The sequence below is a fragment of the Gnatocerus cornutus genome, chromosome 3 (assembly GCF_029298725.1).
Source record: "Gnatocerus cornutus isolate USDA-ARS CGAHR chromosome 3, icGnaCorn1.1, whole genome shotgun sequence".
Classification (NCBI taxonomy): Eukaryota; Metazoa; Arthropoda; class Insecta; order Coleoptera; family Tenebrionidae; genus Gnatocerus; species Gnatocerus cornutus.
In genome coordinates this window covers 18,523,138-18,540,574 of record NC_142235.1, presented here as the reverse complement: position 1 = coordinate 18,540,574, position 17,437 = coordinate 18,523,138, and the positions used below count along the sequence as shown (strand labels likewise).

General features: G+C 39.1%; 5 protein-coding genes across 6 annotated transcripts; 1 reads left to right on the top strand and 4 right to left on the bottom strand.

Annotated features, from left to right (window-relative positions):
- Window positions 1-12: 12 nt before the first annotated feature.
- LOC148177760 (uncharacterized) lies at window positions 13-7,849 on the bottom strand. The gene is made up of 8 exons (XM_088032384.1): window positions 7,605-7,849; window positions 7,200-7,471; window positions 4,500-5,373; window positions 2,438-3,003; window positions 2,146-2,392; window positions 2,012-2,090; window positions 728-956; window positions 13-681 (listed from the first exon to the last, which is right to left on the bottom strand). The coding sequence occupies exons 2-8, from the start codon at window positions 7,391-7,393 to the stop codon at window positions 594-596; spliced, it is 2,277 nt and encodes a 758-aa protein (XP_087888510.1). The 5' UTR covers window positions 7,394-7,471; window positions 7,605-7,849; the 3' UTR covers window positions 13-593.
- Window positions 7,850-7,960: 111 nt separating this feature from the next.
- Window positions 7,961-8,888, bottom strand: LOC148177759 (BLOC-1-related complex subunit 5-like). The gene is made up of 2 exons (XM_088032388.1): window positions 8,657-8,888; window positions 7,961-8,611 (listed from the first exon to the last, which is right to left on the bottom strand). The coding sequence occupies exons 1-2, from the start codon at window positions 8,886-8,888 to the stop codon at window positions 8,055-8,057; spliced, it is 789 nt and encodes a 262-aa protein (XP_087888514.1). The 3' UTR covers window positions 7,961-8,054.
- LOC148177758 (enhancer of rudimentary homolog) lies at window positions 8,888-9,821 on the top strand. The gene is made up of 3 exons (XM_088032389.1): window positions 8,888-9,281; window positions 9,335-9,520; window positions 9,570-9,821. The coding sequence occupies exons 1-3, from the start codon at window positions 9,279-9,281 to the stop codon at window positions 9,690-9,692; spliced, it is 312 nt and encodes a 103-aa protein (XP_087888515.1). The 5' UTR covers window positions 8,888-9,278; the 3' UTR covers window positions 9,693-9,821.
- LOC148177757 (NADH-cytochrome b5 reductase-like) lies at window positions 9,708-10,274 on the bottom strand (the record flags this gene model as incomplete). Its single annotated transcript, XM_088033399.1, has 1 exon — window positions 9,708-10,274. A coding segment is annotated over one exon (567 nt), but the record flags the coding sequence as incomplete, so codon positions are not given.
- Window positions 10,275-10,355: 81 nt separating this feature from the next.
- LOC148177756 (uncharacterized) lies at window positions 10,356-17,422 on the bottom strand. Of its 2 annotated transcripts, XM_088032383.1 has the most exons (5): window positions 17,356-17,422; window positions 16,460-16,736; window positions 14,355-14,452; window positions 12,663-14,180; window positions 10,356-12,481 (listed from the first exon to the last, which is right to left on the bottom strand). In XM_088032383.1, exons 2-5 carry the CDS (start codon window positions 16,731-16,733, stop codon window positions 10,391-10,393), a joined length of 3,981 nt encoding a protein of 1,326 aa, XP_087888509.1. In that variant the 5' UTR covers window positions 16,734-16,736; window positions 17,356-17,422; the 3' UTR covers window positions 10,356-10,390. The 2 variants fall into 2 exon arrangements, with proteins under 2 accessions (XP_087888509.1, XP_087888508.1); XM_088032382.1 differs by having other exon boundaries at window positions 16,460-17,383.
- Between the last annotated feature and the right edge of the window lie 15 nt (window positions 17,423-17,437).

The window sequence follows — 17,437 nt, the reverse complement described above, 5'->3', positions numbered from 1 at the left end:
GATAAAAAGGCGTTTTTGCAAACAGTTTATTATAAGTTAGTGCTTTGAACAATTTATAAAGCTTTTTCCGAGTACTTCTCCAGGTTTTCATTTATACAAGTGCTTTCTGATTCTCTATAATTGGTAACGATTTATAAATTCTACTAGACTAAAAAAAAGCATTTGTTTAAGGTTCCTGCATCAGAGGTAGAACATATCGTGACCTAATGACAAAAATATTTGGGTGACTTTTCTCGGATGACTTATATAATATCAACAAGTTTTAATAAATAAGTACATGGTAATAGTAAAACTATACTAACAATTTAAACAAACAAAATACTAAAAATAAAGTCTGGAAAAGTTACTAAACAAAACAGGACTAGATAAATACAACCACTGGAAAACTTTTCCCACGCTTTCTGAAATAAATAAAACACACAAAAAATACATTCAATAAAATTAAATAAACAAACAAAAGACGAATTTATGGACTGTTCTCATCAACAAAGTGTAAAAGTAATGTATATAGTCAAAGAGGGTAAAAATTCAAAAATTAAAACGGGGGTTAGGGATGATAATAAATAATTCCAATAAAGACTAGTCGCTTTGTTTCATAGATGCGATTTTTGTCCCTCTTGCTCGTAAAAGAGAACGTAGGCTTCACCGCTGACGATCGACTTCGGCGATATCGAAGACACCCTGTATAAAAAACGCTAGTAAAAACCCCACAACCAATACTACCAACCTTGAATCATTATACTCGTGCCAGGCCTTGGTATAAGGGTGACGACAATACGCAGTGTAGTGCCCACTGTACGTCGTGCCGCTGTGATTAGAGATGGCGTACAAATTGTACCGACAGGGAGTGACATTATCGGCCCCATAATGACTCATATCCAACCCTTCCAGGGGAAAATCCACGGTGACGCTGAGCTTACCCCTAAACCTCTCAGCCAATGAAAACCGCTTTAGATCTAAAGCAACGTTAGGGAAATATACAGTGTGGCCACTTCTAATAACAAAAGGACACAGGTTTGTCTCCAAAAATGAAACTAGTCTAATTATTTTTAAATAGTGTTTCTATCAACATTTTTACAAGTGGATCAAACCCTACACGTCATCTTTTTTAGTTTCAGGGTGAAACAAAACGATATTATTACATGTTATAACTTTTTTGTTTTTAAATTTAGTTCTAGGGAATGTCTTATGTGATCTAAACTATATTTTGACAATATTAAAATGAAAAAAAATAATATTTAGGCGACTTAAACTGAAAATGGAATTTTTAGGCCTCAAAAGCGACCTAAAAGTAAGTCTTTTCTGGCCGCAAACATTTTTGGCCCATCTATGGTGGCGCCATCTATCCATAGTTTTGCATATTACATCAAGATACCGACATTACCCCCAATTTTATAATTATTTGAGTAAAATTTATCACTAAATCAAATAACTGCTGTAACGTGCAAAAAACGTGTTGAATTATTGAAAAACAACATCAAAAAGCACATCAAACCTTATTCATACAAATTGTGAAGCTACAACATGCCGAAACAGCAAACGTAAAGAAAATATAAACTTCATAAATATTTACAATTATTCAGTTGTTATAAATGATTAAATCAATAAAGCATAAATAAAAACTAACTTGTAAATTTAATGTCACCTAAAAAATCTTGTGTGTATCACGGTCAAAAAGTGCCATTTTGCCCTCGCCCTCTTTCTTAAAAAAAAGCCTTGGTCCACAATTAACTATTACTGTAATATTTATCTTAAAATGTAATATAATTGTTACGATTTTTAACAATTTATACTTTTTTAATTTATTCTCAAAAATGTAAAAGTTACTGCGGAAAGAAGATACTGTATAAATTGGCTTTCTGTGCTTTTTCGTAGAAAAAAATCTGTACGCGCTGGACTTATTCTATGTTGATATTCGAATTCAAGGCCCTTGAATGAATAGAAATTCATCAAAATTAGCTGTGGAGTCATTTTTTTTGCATTTTCTTCCCTATTGTATTGAAAAGGATACGTATCACTAGAATCTTGGGGAACTTTTGAATTGAGAACGATTTGGTGCATTTCCTCCTCTCCTTGCATTTGGAACACGTCTGGAAAAGTGGAAAAGACAGTAGAGAAATGGCGCGTTCAGTAATTAGAACTTACAGGCTTCTCGTCCCCGTCCAGCGTCTCCTCCCTCGTGAAAGAGTCGAGGCACTGCGCCAACCTCACTTGCCCGGCGCGCTGCGGGATCGGCAAAGACAAGTCCCAGAAGGGGTCGAAAGTGACCGAACAGTGCCCGCAATGTGTGCACTTCAACGTGGATTTCAACTGTCCCACGAAGTAGTCGACGATCTTCGAATTGTCCATGCGGAGGTAGCGGTTCCAGGACTCCCCCGACTTTTCGTTGTCACTGCAAAAAACTTCTTACCCGGCGCCTCCACCATTTCCAACTCACCTCAATTTCTCGTCGATCTCCGTCAAAATCGGCTTGGGCTTCTCCTTCACCCGGTTGACATCCTCGTGGAGCCCCTCCAACAAATACCTCAAAAACTCCTGCGCGTCCTGCTGCGCGTACCCTATAAACCTCGGCGCGAACCTCTGAATCTGACTCTTTAAGCTCGTGGTGTTCACCACGCGATCCGAAGCGTCCTGCGACCACAACTTCTTGATGACTTCGGAAAAGGCTTTGATCAACGCTCCTTTCATCCCCGAGGTGGTGGTGTTGATGTCGGTCACATAGTGATCTTGCAGCATGTATTCCAGCAGGATTTTGGTGTTGGAGAGGCACTGGATGACGGAATTCATAAAACATGTGTTGCCGATGTTCTTGAGACCGTTTAGACCCTGCGTTTTCACCGGACTAGAGTACTTATCGTAGGTTGAATTTTCATCGTTATAAATCCGATCGGAGGATCTTCGAGACGGACTGGTCGTCGAACTGCTCGAGTTGAAAGTCGAAGTGGAAGGCGAGATCGCCGAGCGGGTTGACGTGGTGCTGAGCTTTGGCGGGGTTGATATATCCTGCGGGAAGAAACGGGGTGAGAGGGTGGAAACCACACGACCACTCACCGGACTAAAGCTATAAATAACCGAGTATTATATACAGAGTAGTTCTTTAATGTTTTGAAAAAGTAGGCTGTGTTTGCTTTTAAAATCTGCGGGATTTACGATTCGCCCTGTATAACTCGTCTCGACTAATGAAAAACGTAAATTATTCAAAAAAACGCTCAATTTCCTACCGCGTGTTCATTCAACCCCAACATTACCTCATCTTAACTCTTGTCCGTCCGAAATTATTTATAGCTTTAGTCAATTTCCACTCCCATTCGTGTCAACCAACCATAAACCCACAATAAAGAATCGAACTATCACACGCCATCCCGACCACGAAACCGTAGATCATCATCGACAAAAGCAAACTCCACAGAACAAGAAGAAAATAGTTCAAATCCATCTGACGTTTCATCGACATCCACCATGTTGTCGTCGTTTAAAAATAATTCCTGGCAGCACCAGGTGGGCGCCTACGCGCACCAAAACTGTCAGAAAGACGAGACCTACCGGGAAGCGGCGCCGTGGAGGAGTACGACTCAGGAGAATTGAGCTCTTTGACGACATTCTGGTACTGCCGCGGAACGATGCATTGGTACTTTGGAAAGGTGACGTTTTCGACGTCATCGGAAAAAAAATGTCATGACTAGGTGACGAGATGAGACGAAAGAGATTAGAAGACCTCGCGGGCGCCTTGACATGGAAACCTTGGTCGCATTTAACAGTTGCAGGAAACTCAAGTTATCCTTGCGGATTTCGCCGAGAGAATATCAATCGTGAAAGTCGATTTAATCGAGTGGGCTGGTTAACATAAACGTACGTCGAGGCATTTGTCATTGACCGAGATCTGCGTGTTATGTGACGTTTGATCGTCAAGCTCGGACACACGTTCGGACGGTGCCAGCCGACTAGATGTTAAAAACAAAAGACGCCACAATAATATACAGAGTGAGTCCGCCAAAGTGAATCAGTCTTTATACAATAGGAAATTACAAAACAATTTAGGTGGTATCACTGCAGTCACTAACATGTATGGTCGATTCGCTTCTGTTCTCGCTCATCTTTCTCTTCCTCGGTTTCCGGGTTCTACTCCGTGCTTTTCTCGTCTTTGCGATCGTCTTCTTCTTCTTGTTTCTCGTGCGCGACTTCTTGTTCCTCCACTTCTCCCTCACCTTCTTCCGGAAAGGTGACGACCAACACACTTGTTGATAGAATTTCGCTTGTTTTTCGTCCCACATTCCGTTACCACTTATACCAAAAAAGACGTTAATAACTGATTCACGTTTGTTGGCTCACTGTGTATATAGGGCCAGTCTGTCGGTCAGACTGTCCCGAGTTAAACCAGGCAGAGTTTATGAGTGGTCATAAAATCTGCACAATACAATTTAGTTATTTCAGCAGAAAACCTTCAAATTAGTCAATTAGTGAACAGCACGGATATTTTAATTTGAAAAGTCCCTACTTACGGGGAACCTCCTCCCGATAAGATCCGTGGCGCTTTCGTCCCCTTGGTCCGTGTCTCCGTTTAGTGCTTCTTCGTCTCCGTTCTTAACGTTGTCTCCTTTTTGGTAGTCCTTCGATGGGATGTACGAAGCGAAGTTGTTCACTCTCGTACGTTTTTTTACTTCTCCACTTTCGTCCTCCTCTGGCGCTCTAACCCCATTCTTCGCCGAATCGTTCACATCCAATTTAGAAACGTCTGAAGTTTGACACGTTTCCGAGCGCCCGCTCGATTTCCCCTCGTTTATCTCCCCGTTCGTTTTGATCTTCTTCGCTTTCGTGTCCTGTTTCTTGAAATGGTTCTCCGCGATCTTCACCGCCGCCCCTTGGATCTCAATCGACGGCGATTTCGACGACCTCGCCGCGCTCTTATCAAACCGTTTCCGCAAATCGGCAACGGAAGCTCTGTTCCCGTTGTCGTCTTCGTCTTTCATGTTATCGTTAGTAGTGTTATTTAACACACCAATGCTGTTATTGTAATTCAAACTGTCATTTACCTTCTTCTTGCTGAATTTTGATTCAATCGGCGGTAAGCCGATGTCGTTTATAGATTTTGATCTGGAAATGTTCTCGTTCCGTTCGCGGAGACAAGCGGGAACGTAATTCGCCGGCGAGTACTTGTTCCTGATTTCGGCGACGGAGTCCAGGACGTTGATTGAGGACAAACGGGAATTCTCGCGAGTTACAGAACTGTCGCGTCGGCTGAAATCCGCGATGGAATTCTCGCGAATTGAACTTATTCCCGAGTCACGAGAGCCGGAATCGCGACGGAGTGTGGAACCGTCGCGGGACTCCTCGCGGAAGCGGCTGGTGATGCCGTCCTCGGTTATGCTGCCGGACCTGGAAAAAGACCCAATTTAGTTGCTTCAAGAGCATTTTTACTCTAATCTGATTCCGTTTTTTGTATCAGCTGTGTTTGTATTAGAGGTTTGTTTATAACAATCGCCGAGGAAAGCACACGTTCACTTTCGTTATCGATTTTTTTGTTTATTGCCTATTCTTTTATTGGATTGCACCGGTGATAATAAGTTTATTACTGTGGATATTAACAGTCTGATTAAACCACTCCGTATATGAAAACTGCGATATTTTTTTTTTTCATACAAACTTACCACGAAAACTGTCTCGTTCGTCTTTCATTTTTTACGAAAACAAGACCACTAATTACAATATAATTTTCCAGTGGTCTTCGCTCGTATTTTCCTAATAAATCAATATTTTATTTCGTACTATATTTAGTCATAAAACCGACGATGATTCAATGTTTTGTACTTGGCAACTTCGTAATAATTATTATAAAAACACGAATAAACACCGTTTGTTTTCTTTCAAACAATAATTTCGTTTTTTCAACAAGTTTCTATAAAGTTACGTTATAAATTACAACAACGAAAGTTTGATATTGATATTGGGGACGCTCAATAATAACGGAATTCCACTAAGGTCATGCCGTTTTTATGGTGTCCGTAAATAAGTCGAATTTACTTAATTTATCTGACGATATTACGGAACTGTAAACACGAGGACAAAAATTTCCAGGAACAATGGAAAAACTCAACAAGTGGCCCCTTCAGAAGCTGAGCAAACTTGAGTTGTTTGTGCTCATTTTACGCAGAATTTTGCGAGGATTTTAAACATGTACTGTAGCAGCACCAAATACCGTGTTTATGACTTAATTGGGGCCAAACTGCACAAAGGGACAAAACCACCACCACAGTGCCGCAAGTTGACACTTCCGGCATAACCGGAAGTGTCACAAACATGTGAATATTGTCATTCGATTTGTTTTATTCGCTTATTTTTGTTACCAAAATTTCAAATTCTCATCTTTTGTAGTTTATGAGAAAAATGTCAAAACGTATACATATACAGAGTGTCCCAGAACATGACCCAGAGAGCAGATGGTAAATTTTAAAATAAAAATTGATTAAGTTTAATAGTAATCGAGAAAAGATAAAAAATTAACCAATCCCAAAAGTTTATTCTAGAGGTGGAGTAAAAGCCCATCCCAATTTCCTAGGCAACGAGAGTCTGACCAATGAACGATAGTAGTGTCCATAGTTACCGATTTTCAAATTCTGTTCAGCTTCCGGATTGGCTACCGTTATTTCGTCTTAACTCGATTATTTTTTGAGCTAGCAAATTTTTGTTTCGAAATTTGTATTCAGAATTGTTGCCTTCATAAGCCTTTTTTCTCTGGATCACGAGTTCTGGGACATCCTGTATACATTTATAACAGTTAATGAGTTAAATCTTGTAATTTATGACAGGCATCGACGAAAGTAAAGTAAAATTTAAGTACTGTGGTCGTTTCGTTCCTTTGTGCAGAAGAAATTCTCTAGTTTTTTAGAACTTCAACAGCTAAAAGTTGTAAAAAACGTGAGTTTCTCTAAGTGTGGTGAGAAAAACCAGTTTCAGTTCACTTGATTTTTACTGTGCAATCCTCGGGGATTTACCAAAATCATGACATCATTGATAACCAACCCTATCGTTCTCAATACGCAAAGTTTACACAGGAAGAGCCCGCCTCACTCGGCTAAACTGACTCATTGCAGGCGGGGTCTCTTCCTGTGCTCCCCAGAGCCGGTTTTAGGACTTTGCCCCCCTCAAAGGTGAACGTGTAGCTTCCTCAACCTCGCCTTTGATAAGCTCAAAACGTGGCTAACCTCGAGAAGATGCGCCTGCCATCTGAATCAGAGTAGGTCCTAGTGGAGTATCTCTCACTGTAACTCGTAATTCTTGGACTGTAGCTCGTCGTTGAACTGAAGTAAGGCCTGTCAATGGTCGATGAACTGAACGTGGACCTGAATGATCCGGTCAAAGCAGAAGCACTGCTCTGCCTCGGAGATAAAACTGGCATCTTCCCCCTTGTCTTATCAGCACTATCTTATCACTCTGTCACCCGATAACATCCAAAATAAACACATTTAGTGGGAATCTGGAAAGAAAGTACGACGGTCAGTGAATGTGCTCAACTAAATTTAATCCGCTACAAAAATAACTCAAAATTTCTAAAATATGTCGACAGTGTAAAATAAAAAGTCATTAGCTTATTTTTAGACCTTAGCTACCTGAAGGCTTGTTGCGACGTGTGAAGGGGCGAAATCCTAGAGACGTGGGGGCACCGATGGAATTCAACTGAACAGAATTTTCTGGAAACACGACACACTGAAAACGAAAGTACACTGCCACGTTGCGTTTGCACCACCACCGACACCACTTTTCCAAAATAATCTCAAATTTGCGTTAAAAAATTAAAAAAGAGGACAATCCGTCCATTTTGGGTGGCGGCCATCTTGCGATGACGTCACCGGCATATGGCTCATTCCGACGACCTTGAATTACGGCAATTTTTCGCTCCAAATAAGCGAATTCCCCAGATTTCCCCCAAAGGAGCCGCCTTATCCCACACCCCCAAGAAAACCCCTTTTATTCCCTAAACTTTATTCCTACTTATTAAATCTAGTGACTTAACGTCAAAAAAACAAATGAGATCACAACTGTCATTAATAAACGATTTATCATCCGGTCGTCCACACAAACGGTTCCAGACGATCGTCAATATCCAGGAAATTATTTAAAGTCTCCATGGATTCCAGAGTCTGATTCAGCAACATGTGACACCGGTTCAGCTGGTGGGACAGTTCCTGCACCTTGGCTAACTTCTCTGCATACTTAGCGAATTTCTTTTGTTTGTCCGTAGCCGCGCTGATTATCCTCCCAATTTCGTTATCAGTCTCTCTGACTTTCTGAGTCAACTGATTCTGCTCCGTTGCGATCAAATTAGCACAACTGGTCAAATGACTCTGATACTTCACACACAACTTGTGTAGAGGAATTGGATCTAATCTCTCCAAAACCTCAGGATCCCGAGCCGCCGGTAAATTCAACGTCGCCCTCATTATCGGCAGAAACATTGGAATACTCTGAAGCCTCATTATATCAGGATCCTTCTCAACATTGGGCCCCATAGCTGCAGGCTTCACGACCACGATGTTATGAGTAGATTTCTTCGGCTGCTTCTGGGGGATCTTCCTCTTCGTTTTCACAATCTGGCGGTTTGTTAGCTTGGGCGAATCTAAAATAACACAGTTTGGGCGTTATCAAACAAAGCAGTCCTCACCTCCGATGGGTCTATTCACCGTGTAACTTATGTAGGGTAAATCAGTGTCGCTGCAGACACTCGGTCCTGGAGAAATAGACCCGGGGCGCCCATTCTCCGAAGTGTCCGGGAGATCCGTCCCTGGATTCGCAATGGTGTGTTGACGGCGGATATTCGACGACTGTTTGGAGTCATGGCTGAGACTCGTCGTGCGGTGACCGGAATGAACGTGGGTCGAGTGCTCCGAGCCCATTATTGGAATTAAAACAAATCAATTTGTGAGGTTAGATCGATGTGTCAAACGATTCCACTACACTTGTGTCGCTGTGACAGTTGTTTCCAGTAGAGTTGTGTCAACAGTTTTCCTCCAACTTAGGAACTTTGTTTTGTCACCAGAACTATAAATTCCAAAAAAACTCATTTTTGCGGCTTTTTCCCAGTTTGCGGTGATTTTCTATTGTTCTAGTTTCTTGTGCGTTCGCCCCCACATCGGAAGTGACTCACTGAAAGTAATTTGAAGATACTGGGCGCTTATGTTGGCAGCGCTACTTTCCGCCATAACCCCACTTTTCCGCTAGTCGTGTTTTGTGACCCCCTGAAGACCACAAGTTTTTGATAAAATTAACGTGCTTTGAAGACCACAATGGTGAGTCTGTGCCTCTTTGTCTGTACAATTTAACCCCACGTCTGTGTTTCTAGGCTCACACGATTTTGTTAGTCCAACCTGGTGCCAACCCTGAAACTCGGACTTATTCTGACTACGAGTCAGTAAACGAGTGCATGGAAGGAGTTTGTAAAATCTACGAGGAGCACTTGAAGCGGAGAAATCCAAATACTCCAACAATAACGTATGATATTTCCCAGCTCTTTGACTTTGTGGATCAGGTTTGTATGGTGGGATTTTGGGCAAATTATGCAATTCTGGGTGTTTTAGTTGTCTGATCTCAGCTGTCTTGTGTATCAGAAGTCGACTAACACGTACGCGCCGTATAACAAGGACTGGATAAAGGAGAAGATCTACATCCTTTTAAGGCAGGCGGCGGGGCATGCAGACTAAAAACTCTACTTAATTTTAAAACTTTACATTATCACTATAATTATAAAAATGAGTAAAATACAGCCCCCGTACTGGGGCTGTGGTTATGTTAGATTTAAACAAATAAATATGACTGCTTTCAATACCCAACTGTTGGAGTTCCTTCTTCATATGTTCACTGAAGCTCTCGCTCCCGCAGATTAAAGCCTGCAGCCCCCTTTTTCCGGTGATGTATCCTTCAAGATAATCACAAGTGAGCTTAGCTTCATGTACAATTTCATTGTATTTCCGATGAAGTTTCGCGGGGTTGCTTAAAAATATCTCGTAACCGAAGTTCCAAAAGGCCCCCATTTCGTACAATTCGTCCCTCAATAAAATATCCTCGCAGTCGCGACAACAAAAAAATAATTTAACAAGACTTTCACACTCTTCCTTGTGAATTACATCATTAATTATGGCGAAAATGGGGGCTATCCCTGTCCCTTGAGCTATAAAAAACAAATATTTGTACTGTAAATCAAGGGCAAAGTCACCGTAAGGCCCTCGCCATGAAGTTATCTCCCCAATTTGAAGTTTGTTTAAGAATCTAGAAATTCTTCCAATTTTTTAGATTCATTTTATTTCAAATTTTTTCTCAAAATATTTTATTATTAATACAATATACAAAGACTTACATTATTTTATCAACTAACTGAAATAACAAAATATCTAAAGAAAACTTATTTGTTGCCATATACAATTTTTGCGTTGTTTATATCAATATTGTCGACTAAGTAATTCGCTGCCACTTGCAAGTTTTTTTTTAAACACAACCCAACATAGATTTTGGTTTTAACATATTTATACTCGGCTTGGCCAAAAATCGTGTAATACTTTTTGTCAATAATTTGTTGAAGCGCAGCTCTTGAATTTTCCTTTGCTTTATCCTCCTTGAGAAATTTTAATTCCAATATGAGTCCACCTGTTCCACGAGTCACACAAATGTCACACTCGTTTTTTCTTCCACGTTTCTCTTTTCGATTACTTTGAGAACCTGTCTTGGCCTCGCTCTTGGCCTCGGCCTCGGTCTTCAGTTCGTCGATATATCGCAACTCTTCTGATACACTCAAAACTGCCCTACTAGAGTGTGTTGTGAAAAGCGTGTTATTATATGTTAAAAAAAACAGGATGTGATGTAACTCTGATTCATTAAATGGAATTACCGCATCACCTGAGAAAAGAAGTGAAACCGCATTAACAAGGTTGCGCATTGCTTCTTCATATTTTTCAGTTGTCCCTTCCTCAGATTCCTCTATTTCACCTTTTTCTTTATTACTTTCTTCGTCCTCATTTTCTTGTTGTTTACTCCTTATTAGTAGCAGTCGATTCAGTGCTTCTATGTATGTCTTTATATTCTCACGTTTGAGCTGATATTTGGTTTCAAAAAGCGACTGAGTGTAACATTGACGTTGGATTTCCGTCTTAATCTCAAGGTTTGGGATCTTTAGTACTGCAGTATTCCCATTCTTCTCAACTGCATTCAACAAACCCTCATCCCACAGTAGCTGCAAGAAGAAATCCACTTGTTTCTGATTCAACTCTGTAGATGGAAAAGAAATCGCATTTTTCAACTCCAATATATTTTCAACATCTGCCTTAACTACTACTATTGAAATATTCTCGCCATTAATAAGTTTGTTGATTATCTTATATATCTCATCATGCACAAGCAATTTTTGTAAAGATGTCAGTAAGCCTGACATGGCCCAATAACTGTCAAACATTTTTTTTCCTTCTTCAATACTGTTGCTCAAATAGTTTAGAACAGACCAGCTACTGTAAATCGTTGCCCCACCTTCATGTAACGCTTGGTATCCATTATACCACTTTTTAACACCATTAAAATCATTCACTTCTCGGAATGCAGCATTCTTCAACAGATTATGTACTTCTTCTTCTGTGAATCCATATGCTTCAGAAAACATTTTTTTTTGGAGGAACAGAGCATGATATTGATTGTTTATCTGGTGGGAATATACGCCTGATACGCGAACAGAAGAACTAACTAACGAACGTTCTAGAAACTTGTTCCCCTTCAAGCCTTCTGACATCATAGCGCTAAGAAGACGCATGAGGTATTTCAGGCTTTCATTATCCATCGTGCTTGAAATAGCTTTCATAATGGGCGCGTCGGCCTCGTCTACAAGTATAACAACTTTCTTGTTAAAGTGATCGTACAAGATTTCAGACAAGAATTTCAAAGCTATTATTACATTCGCTTCGGACAGGTGTTGCAACTCATCGAGGTCACAATATTTCAAAAATGTCTGGATGCCCAGTATTTTCTTAGTTTTGAAGCTCTTAGAACCATCAGGAGCTGTTTCAAGCAGGTAGAAATGCTTTTTGAATGTCTCACAAATAGCTTGCTTTAGGGAGCCTAAAACATCAGTTCTTGTTTCACCTTCCACACATTTAAGACTCAACGAAATCACAGGATATTGACCGCAATGTTGCTTAACAAATCCACCATGCTTTTGACCTAGCTTTAATTCCATAAACATCTTGTAATTATCAGAACTCTCTGGATTTGAAATTGGCCTTCCATCTTCATCCATTATTATCATCAAAAATTCCTCGAGCATATTCATAAATGTTGATTTTCCAAAACGCTTCGGGGCTGTTATCTGGACCCCAGATCCTGGACGTTCAAATAAACGTTTTATGCCCTCGCTCTTATCTACAAAGGTGAGTTTTGTTCTGACGACCTTAAAGGCCTCTGTAGTTACATCGATGATATCTGATGCTTTTAATGAATCTGGTATGTGCAGTTCCTAAAAAGAAAATAAAAAAAACATTAATTTAACTAGCAATGAACCACACTTACATATGCATGAAAAACAATAAATCAGCAAAACGAATCAAAGAATAAAACAGAACGCACATAAAACAACGTAAAACAAGTCAAAAAAACTACATTGCCATAATTATCTTGATCAATCAATTAGTTATTACCTTTGGTGGTCTATTAACGGTAGCAACAACACCATCAGTTTTTTCTTTGTCATGATCCCGGTTCCACCCACTGGCTTCTTCGCAGACGCGTTCTGGGGGGGGCTGTGGTTTGAGCTCATCTTTGGTTTCAAAAAGCGGCTGATTGTAACATTTACGTTGGATTTCCGTCTTAATCTCAAGGTTTGGAATCTTTAGTACTGCAGTATTCCCATTCTTCTCAACTGCATTCAACAAACCCTCATCCCACAGTAGCTGCAAGAAGAAATCCACTTGTTTCCAATTCAACTTTGTAGATGGAAAAGAAATCGTATTTTTCAACTCCAATATATTTTTAACTGTTGGCTCAGCTACTACTATTGAAATATTCTCGCCATTAATAAGTTTGTTGATTCTCTCATGTATCTCCTGATGCACAAGCAATTCTTCTAAAATATCCAGTAAGCCTGAGTTAGACCAACAAGTGTCAAACATTTTTTTTCCTTCTCGAATACTCTTGCTCAAATAGTTTAGAACAGACCAGCTACTGTAAATCGTTGCCCCATCTTTATTTAACGCTTGGTATCCATTATACCACTTTTTAACACCATTCAAATCATTCAGTGCTTGGAATGCAGCATTCTTCAACAGATTATGTACTTCTTCTTCTGTGAATCCATATGTTTCAGAAAAATCTTTTGTTTGGAGGAACAGAGCATGATCTTGATTGTTTATCTCCGAGGAATATACGCCTGATAAGCGAACACAAGAACTAACTAATGAACGTTGCAGAAACTGGTTCCCCTTCAAGCCTGCTGACAACATACGCCTAAGAAGACGCATGAGATATTTCAGGGTTTCATTATCCACCGTGTCTGTAATAGCTGTCATAATGGGCGCGTCAGCCTCGTCTACAAGTATAACAACTTTCTTGTTAAAGTGATCGTACAAGATTTTAGACAAGAATGCCAAAGCATCTACTACATCCGCTTCAGAGAGTTCCTCCAACCTATTACTCTCATAATATTTCAAAAATAGTTCGATGTCCCCCAGTTTCTTATTTTTGAAGCTGTTAGAACCATCAGGAGCGGTTTCAAGCAGGTAGAAATGCTTTTGGAATGTCTTACAAATAGCTTTCTTTAGGTTGTCTAAAATACCTGTTCTTGTTTCACCTTCCACACATTTAAGACTCAACGAAATCACAGGATATTGACCGCAATGTTGCTTAACAAATCCACCATGCTTTTGACCTAGCTTTAATTCCATAAACATCTTGTAATTATCAGAACTCTCTGGATTTGAAATTGGCCTTCCATCTTTATCCATTATTATCATAAAAAATTCCTCGAGCATATTCATAAATGTTGATTTTCCAAAGCCCCTCGGGGCTGTTATCTGGACCCCAGATGCTGGACTTTCAAATAAACGTTTTATGCCCTCGCTCTTATCTACAAAGGTGAGTTTTGTTCTGACGACCTTAAAGTCCTCTGTAGTTAAATCGGCGACATCTGATGCTTTTAATGAATCTGGTATGTGCAGTTCCTATAAAGAAAACAAAAAAAAACATTAATTTAACTAGCAATAAACCACACTTACATATGCATGAAAAACAATAAATCAGCAAAACGAATCAAAGAATAAAACAGAACGCACATGTAAAACAAAGACAAAAAACTACATTGCCATAATTATCTTGATCAGTCAATTCGTTATTACCTCTGTTGGTCTATTATCAGTTTCTTTGTCATGATCCTGGTTGACAGATTCACCCTCGGTATTCAGTCTTTTTCTTTTCTTCGGTCTCTCCTCCATGTCTATAATAGAGGTATTAGTAATGAACAAATAAATTAATAAACATTAATGAGCGCTATTGCGAATTTATTGGATTATTAATATATGTATGTAATAATAAAACACATAATAATAGTGAAACTAAACAGTTTTGGAAAGATTGCTTGAAATCTCATGTTTTATCCCGTAATTGCGTGTGTTCCTATAAATCTCCTATTTTTAATAATCATATTTCGTAAATATGTGAATTTTCTTTTAATCATCGCTCTGATGATGATAGCATTGCTATCGAAACGCGCGTCAGCATTTTTTGACAAAATTTGGTGTTTGGGAATAAATTGTAATTTTGATAATTCTTTTTTTAAGTATTTATTTCTCTACATAAGTGTGGTGGACAGCGATATGATGGAGCTAATAACATGAAAGGCACTTATAGCGGAGTTCAAAAACTCCTAATAGATATCGAGCCAAATGCGGTGTATGTTCATTGTGTTGCTCACAGTTGTTTCTAATTTCAGTATCTTGCAACCTGTCACTTTGCAAAATTTAAATGATAACGATTTGTTAGAAAAAGCTTTAATATTTGTCAATTTGTATAAAAAAGATAATATCGATCTCGTTTGCAAAGGAAATTCTTAGTTTTCGATCCGCTTTTCGACATGAAATAGAAACGTCATCTTCTATAGGAGAACTGGCTGACTTATTAATTATCAAGAATCATTTTATGTCTTTAAGCTTTCCTGAAGTCTGCACTGCATTTCTGCTATTTATTACCATCCCTGTAACTACGGCTAATGCCGAGCGATCATTTTCAAAATTAAAATTGACAAAAACTTATCTAAGAAATGGGACAGGAAAGGTTAAGCAGCTTAGCTGTTTTGTCCATCCAACATTCCATGGCCCGGAATTTGAACTTCGATGACGTAATTGACACTTTTGCCGAACAAAAAGCCAGAAAAAAAGAATTTTAATTATCTAAATTTGATTCTAAGACAAACATTGTAATGTCAGTTAAATTATTAGGTAATTGTTATAGTTATAACGTTCGTATGTACAGCCGGGGAGAAAAAATCTTAGACGTGAATGTCATTTAACTGTCGCATGGTGTGACACCCCACTTATTAGAATTACTAACCTTAATTTTTTGCATTGTCAATTATGACAGTTTTAATTTTTTAATTTCTAAATACACTGAATTTCCAATATTGCAAGAACCTGAATGTAAATTATACCGCTCTGTTCTAAAGAGATTATTCTAATTTTATCGACTTTAAATACTTCAGTCATGATAATTTTTAATTGACAACTTGTCAATACTTTGGTGTTTTAAACGTCAGTAATGACAATGACAGTAATGTACAGATTACACTCAAATTTTTGAAACGCCAAAAAAATCATCAATCAAGCCATCCAATGAATTTGCCACCGGCCTCAAACGGAATAGTTCCGCCACTGCGTGCAATAATTATGATCCTAAGAAATTAGCAGAATTAAGAAAGAAAGAAAAGAACACTGAAAATATTTAAAAGAGCAATAAATGAACAAACTCAAAAATTGTAAATTAAACGGAAAGTCAAGTATTGTTTGATTTGGACAACTTTTGTCGATCATGAAACTACCAAACCAAGAATGGAAATAACTTACAGTACGAATCAGCTTTAAGCAGATATTTCTTCTGCGATATTTAAAAACCTTTACAAAAACACAAATTCAGATAATTGCCTACCTGTACCTAGTTTTAGGTTAAGTACAACACGTGTTACAACTTCCCAGCAATAGTATAATAAATACAATTATTCTAGTTATTAATTACTACCATGTTTTGGACGTGAAAGCAATGTTTTTCTTTTATGACACTGAAAACCGGTAATAACCAAATCTCTGGTAATAACAATGTACCTCGTTCGTTGGTCAGGATTCCGTTATTTGATTTACTTTAATTTTAGTCACAACCGTTCAAAATGAACAGAATGTCAGCCGAATTATATTTTACTTATAACATTTAATAAACATCAAGACATTTTACTTACCCAGTAAGTTCAAATATACGAACACTAAAGAAAAATAACACACTCCAACCGCCAATGTCAACTGGACGAACAAGTTAAATGGAAACTGTATTATCGACTGATAAGTTACGCCATTTTGTAGTTTAGTGGCGCCATCTATTGACACCCGAATAGCCCCCAATTCAAATTTGAGCACCAACACAGTTGGAGATATTTCCTGGCGGGAAATCAGGCGAAATTTAGTGAAGGCACTGGGGCTTATCGAATTTACAATTCCCACTTCTGAATTCCCCATTTTCTGAAATTTTTTCAACTGGGACTGATACCATCGCCGACTTCATCTTATACCAAGCCTGTTCAATTTTGATTTCTCCCCTTTGCAAAAAGTTCCCTCAAGGTCATCGCCGTACATACGCCAGCGACCCCAACGACGAAAAAACGTATCAAATTCTGGTGATAATTCTTTCATTTTGGTGACATTTCCGTCACTTTGAAAGTTGAAGTGATGATAGGTTAGGTATGTCGGGTAAATTCATCAAAAATTACGGCATCTGGAATGCAAGGAAAGCGATTTCTCCGAACTTCCATAAAGAAAACAGATCATTCTCTTCGCGGAAACGGCTACTAATCAGAAATATGTAATTAAAAATCAAAAAATGCCAGAACTGTGTTTCAAGAAATTGTCGAGAGTGGCGCTAGCGTACGCACGCCTAACGTACTCATGGCCTACTACGCGGGAACAGATCTCGGAAGCTATTGAACAGGCTTGGTATAAGATGGAGTCGGCGATGCTGATACACATCCAAAATGCAGGGATTACAGCCGGAGTTGCAACAGTCGGACTCGTCGGGGGGCTCAGGGGGCTCCAAGTCATAACTACAATCTTACATTACGTCTCTGAACAAACTAAAACTTACTTTGGACTTCTGGGGGCACACTACTTGAATCTCCGAATTTGACTAGTGTTAAGAGTGCGAATGCGCGTCAAGATTTTTAGTG

Excerpts from the sequence above, each read along its gene's own strand:
- LOC148177760 (XM_088032384.1), bottom strand. The coding sequence starts at position 7,393 with ATGCCAGTTTTATCTCCGAGGCAGAGCAGTGCTTCTGCTTTGACCGGA. Across the intron at positions 2,393-2,437 it reads GAGATCGACGAGAAATTGAG|TGACAACGAAAAGTCGGGGG; the intron begins GTGAGTTGGAAA and ends AGTTTTTTGCAG. Across the intron at positions 682-727 it reads CACGAGTATAATGATTCAAG|GGTGTCTTCGATATCGCCGA; the intron begins GTTGGTAGTATT and ends TTTTTTATACAG.
- LOC148177759 (XM_088032388.1), bottom strand. The coding sequence starts at position 8,888 with ATGGGCTCGGAGCACTCGACCCACGTTCATTCCGGTCACCGCACGACG. Across the intron at positions 8,612-8,656 it reads GGTGAATAGACCCATCGGAG|ATTCGCCCAAGCTAACAAAC; the intron begins GTGAGGACTGCT and ends GTGTTATTTTAG.
- LOC148177758 (XM_088032389.1), top strand. Across the intron at positions 9,521-9,569 it reads TCTTTGACTTTGTGGATCAG|TTGTCTGATCTCAGCTGTCT; the intron begins GTTTGTATGGTG and ends TGGGTGTTTTAG.
- LOC148177756 (XM_088032383.1), bottom strand. The coding sequence starts at position 16,733 with ATGGGGAATTCAGAAGTGGGAATTGTAAATTCGATAAGCCCCAGTGCC. Across the intron at positions 14,181-14,354 it reads CTGATAATAGACCAACAGAG|GAACTGCACATACCAGATTC; the intron begins GTAATAACGAAT and ends TTTTCTTTATAG. Across the intron at positions 12,482-12,662 it reads CCGTTAATAGACCACCAAAG|GAACTGCACATACCAGATTC; the intron begins GTAATAACTAAT and ends TTTTCTTTTTAG.